The 5,190-nt window shown below is 29.5% G+C and overlaps 1 protein-coding gene across 1 annotated transcript in view; it reads left to right on the top strand.

The window, feature by feature from the left end:
- The window catches only part of LOC117174928, a 60,330-nt gene that overhangs the window by 24,658 nt on the left and 30,482 nt on the right, over positions 1-5,190 (top strand). The window contains exon 7 of the mRNA XM_033364384.1: positions 1,349-1,633. Coding sequence (XP_033220275.1) covers positions 1,349-1,633 — 285 coding nt within the window. The remainder of the gene's footprint in view (positions 1-1,348; positions 1,634-5,190) is intronic.

Genomic DNA, 5,190 nt, shown 5'->3' with positions numbered 1-5,190 from the left:
CTCTATCTGTAATATCTCTATGATTTACACACGTTTATGTAGGTGCACACTGCAGCAGCAGCATGCTGAGCTCACAACGCAGTGTGTGTAAAGGTAAATGTTTATGAACCGCAAGATTTTGGCAAATAATAAAACCGAAAAAATACATTTCCAAAGAGTCAGTTTTTGGTTAATGTTTCGGGAATCGTCATGTTGTTAGCTGAAATTCACTTAAACTTGAAGCTATTCTTGGAAATAAATATTTTAAGTACTTTTGCTCGAAATCCCTGAATTTTTCCCTAAATATTTCACATCTCTAAATGCATCCCTGAGACGCTTGAAAATCCCTAAATCTAGGGATCAAATCCCCAATCTGGCAACACTGGCTAGAAACGCCCTCTACCAAATCCAGTCGGTGCGCGCACGCTCCGAAGTGCAGTCGCGGCGGAAGAAAATCAGTCCTATTACTTTCCGGACAAACCCTGTATATGTGAAAAAACTGTGTTTCGCAAAGAGATTAAATTTGTTTATAAATCGGGAGAAATCAGAAATATTTAACGAGAGAACCGGGAGAAAGCAGGGAGACCGAAATTTGAAAAATAGTGGCCACCCTGACTACGTACAATTAATGTAAAAAGTGGCCAATCTTTAAAATGATTTAGAAAATCGACAAAAATAGATCTATTATTGATTTCTGGAAATCTTGACAGAAGCTTCTGAGTGCACTTTACAAAAAAAATTTCAAGTTAAAATTGTTAGTTGACAGTAGTTATTTAGAGTTTTATTTATTGCTTTCTCTGTAGGGAAAAGTTACAATTCTTATTTAATCCTAATGATCAAGGCTTCATTTTATTCTTTGAAGGATTCTCTGCCATTCTATTTGTGTGGTGTTAATTAAAATTTGATTATGAAAGATGATTTATAAACTAATTTTTTTAAATAAAATCCACCCAAATAGAAATTCAGAGCATCCTTCAGAGAATAAACTGAGGCCTTGATCATTAGGATTAAATGAGAACTCTAACTTTTCCATAAATAGAAAGGATAAACTAAACCTATTAATAAATACTGTTAAATAATAAGTTTGAACCAGAATTATTTTTTTCTGAAGTTTTCTTAGAAGCTTCCGTCAAGATTTATAAAAATTAATAATAGATCTATTTTTGTGGATTTTATGAATCATTTCAAAGATATGCAACTAAATTTATAGCTAAAAAGATAATCCGTAATAAATTGTAACAAAATGTCTCGACCCCCCCCCCACCCCCCGCCACACTTGAGCTGTTACATAATTTAAGTGCGATCCCTAAATTCTAAATGCTTGTTATTTTAGAATTGCTTTTTTAAATAACAATACGGTATTCTTCAGAAACGGATGATTTCTGCTTAACGGAATTATACTCAACTAGAAGGAGACCTCAAAGAGATTTTGGAACAAGAGTCTCACCTGAAAGAATTTTTAATTCGCCAGTAAGAACAACATTGCGGAAGGAATTGGCCAATCAGAAATTGAAATATACTCATCGAATACAAATGTTACAACAAAAGCTGAGGCGAAAGGAGAAAAGAATCGATTCATTAACTTCTTTTATAAAGGGACTACGAGATAAAAAAGTCCTTGATGACGAACAATTTGGAGTCTTCGAAAATATAGGTGGGTCTAGTTTAAACCTTCTGAATAAAATGTTGAGGGAGGCTTAACAATTATTTTTGCCTCGCGTGTCTCTTTGGTTGAAGATTAATTTTTTTACCTAAAAATTTAATTATTCAATTTTTGTTTGACAAATGATATTTTTTAGATGAAAAGTCGTCTTTTTTTGGTAGAAATTAATCTTACTGATTGAAAATGTATCTTTTTTGGTTAAAAATTCCATTCTTCTAGCTAAATATTCATCTTTTTTATTGAAAATTCATCATTTTATTTAAAAATGTAACTATTTTTTTTAGTATAATTTTTTTAGTTTGAAAAAATGTTTGTTACTAAAAATGTAATTATTCCAATTGAATATTCCATCCTTATAAATGAAAATTCGTCTCTTTATTTCAAAAATTAATATTTTTGTATGTTAACTTGGCTAATAAATTTATTTTGACCCTTTTTTTTATTTGAAAATTCATTTTTTTTTTTACTGAAAATTCGTATTTTTCGCAGAGATCGATATTCTTCGTTAAAAAAATCATCTTTTTGGTTAAATATCTAACTATTCGAGTTACAGATTCATCATTTTCGTTTTTTTTTTTTAATTGGACTATTTTAGATTGAAACTTCAGCATTTTAGTTTAGAATTCATCAGTCTTTTTTTTAGAAAATAATCTTCATTAAAAATGTTTTTTTTTTTTTGGTTAAAAATTCAACTATCGCAGTTACAGATTTATCATTTGAGTCAAAATTTTCTTTGTGTTTTTAAAATTGGACTATTCTAGTTTTCATATTCAGCATTTTAGTTTAAAATTCATCAGTTTGGTGGCAAAATAATTTTTTTACCTGTGAATTGAAGTGTTTCAGTTTTGGTTTTTGTAATTCTTTTTTTATTTTTTAGTTCAAAGTTCAACTATTTGGTTCAAAATGGACTATTTCATTTTAAAATTAAATTATTTCGTTCCAGATTCATTTATTTGATTGAAACATTTTTTTTTGTTATAAAATTATTCTTCTTGGTTGAAAATTCAACTTTTCTAGTTAAAGATTGGTCATATTAGTTATAAATTCCTTTTGTTTGTTTAAAATTAAAGAGTTTCAAATGAAAACTCATTACTTTAGTGGAAAATTAATTTTTTTTACTGAAAATTTATTCCATTTTTGTATGAAAATTGATATTTTTAAGTTCAAAATTCCAGGTAAAGCTTCATCATTTTCGTTAAAAGTTTATATTTTGAAGTGAAATTTCTTTTGGTAAGGGAGTGAATTGAAAAAAAGCGACTGAACGTACGACCGAACGAACGTATGAACTCAGTCTAAAAAAAACTCTGTCTCCCTCTTACAAGTATACTTTCTATGCCTTCTCTTGTTAATCGCGTCTTCCTTTTTTTTTGCGGCGATTTGCAATTAAGTTCTGGATCGAGAAACTCGCCCAATGCTCAATATCGGTTAAATTTATTGTCCAACCGTGTCGGTTGACGGACATTTTAAAAGTAAGTTTGTAGAGAATGAAGAGATGAAACTTTTTTCTCTTTTCTGTTTTTCCATCGCAATAGTATTTTTAATAATAAACATGAAAAACTGAAATAATTTGTTCCTAAATAAAAAAAAATATATATATAAAAATATAAATCCATGTTATCATTTTCAGTGCTCTAAATTGAAGAATCAATCCTTCAAAAACATGTTTCGAATTTTTTCAAATTAAAAATTATTATTGAGAAAAGTTTACCAAATTTCAAACGCTTTTAATTTTCAATGGTCTCCCAAGACTGCATTTTTAAAATCTTCAAATTAAGAATGTCCGCTTAAAAATGAAAATCTAAACTGGAAAATTTGGTCAACTAAAAGATTTTCGAATTTCGAATTTTAAAAAGTGATTGGATTTTAGGAAATTTTTTTTTCAAATTTTCATGCTTATTATTAAAAACACTTATCTGATAAAAAAAAACAACAGAAAATAGAAGAAAGTTCGATCTCGTCATTTTCTACAAGCCTATATTAAAAAAAATGCCCGCTGTGCTGGCATATCCATATTGCGCGCGTGCGCGCGGCACGGTTTGCTCGCAAATTCCAGCGCGCCCAGGGCGCTCGGCTGTTGACTCTCGCGCTTCGCGTTCGGTGATTGTTAATTCTCTTTTGTTAAAGCTCCTTTCTCATCATGTGTCTCGTGCTTCGCACTCGATTTTGTCAAAAATTCGAACTTTTCTGCATTACGTTTAATTCTATTATATCAAATGTATATTATATTTATTTCTGTATCTTAGTCTAGGCTGCTTATTCAGATATTGCAAAATAAAGTACAAATTTTATTTTTAATAAAAAAAAAGTATTTTTATTTTCTTATTTTTATAATTAAAAAAGTGCGCATCCTATTTAAATAAATTTTACTGAACATTTTATTCCAACTTGTTTCAGTTTTCCATCAATTTAACTTCTTTATTTTCAATGTTATTTTTATTTTACAATTAAAAGAAAAACTATGCATCCTATTATTTTTTCATTTTTAATGTTTTTACGAATAAAACAAAAACTGCGCATCCTATCAAAAAATGATTCATAACAAATTTTTTTTTTATGAACGACTTTTGACTTTTTTTTGGCAGCTTGTGTTGTTTGTCCATAAATTTAAGTTTTTTATTTTTATTATTGTTTTTACGAATAAAACAAAAACCGCGTGTCCTATAAAAAGTGATTGATAATAAATTTTTGGGCCTTTTTTGAATACACAATTTTTATCTATTTATCTTTTTCGTATCTTGCATAGTTTGACTGCAAAATTGAATTTTTTATTTTTCATTATTTTCTTTGTCAGTTCTGACATTCTTGTGTAAGATGTTCACAAATCAGTGTGTTTTTTCCCTCTTGTCTTTTTTAAATATTGTGCGTTGTTTGGCTTAAAAATGTCCTTTTTCGTTTTTTTTTTGAATTTTGCAAATGCTATAACTTTGGTAATTTTTTTTCTATAAAAAAAGTAATTAAGAAAGCGTGTTCGCCTTTATGAGCAGTACAGCCGTACATAAAATTTCTGAATCTTGAATAAAAGTGGTCTCAAAAATTTTGAAAATGTTCTTTTTTAATTTTTATCCAAAATAGCTGGCTACCGAACTTGACCTTCAGTTTTTGACGTTAAAAGAGTGTTCCAAAGGACAATATAATAGATTAATTTTTTCAAAAGTTATCATGCTCACAGACAGAAATACCTGCTTTTTGTGCTTTCTAGTTTTTCGGGTTCAGAGGCTCTCAAAATGTGCACATTTGACAAAAAACTGCGGGGGGGGGGGTGTTCAAATTTACATAAATCGAATACCTCCCCTGATGAGAATGTCAACAATAATGTTCCTACTTCTAAAATTTCCGTCCAAGAACATGTTTGGTCAATAATTTCACCCGATCTCGAGTGTTGGGCGAGTTTCTTGATCCGGGCCCTCAATTGCTCCACTACTTATAGTGCAAATGGATGATAGTGATAGTGAAAGCGATTCCGACAATTTCAATTCGCCGTTCAAGAAGAAGTCCAAAGTGTCTGTTCGAATTTAAAGTGATCTTTTACAAAAGTAAGTCAAAATTAA

The sequence above is a fragment of the Belonocnema kinseyi genome, chromosome 6, assembly GCF_010883055.1.
Source record: "Belonocnema kinseyi isolate 2016_QV_RU_SX_M_011 chromosome 6, B_treatae_v1, whole genome shotgun sequence".
Taxonomy (NCBI): domain Eukaryota; kingdom Metazoa; phylum Arthropoda; class Insecta; order Hymenoptera; family Cynipidae; genus Belonocnema; species Belonocnema kinseyi.
Note: the sequence above shows the minus strand (reverse complement) of the source record. Positions and strands in the feature narration are given on the sequence as shown.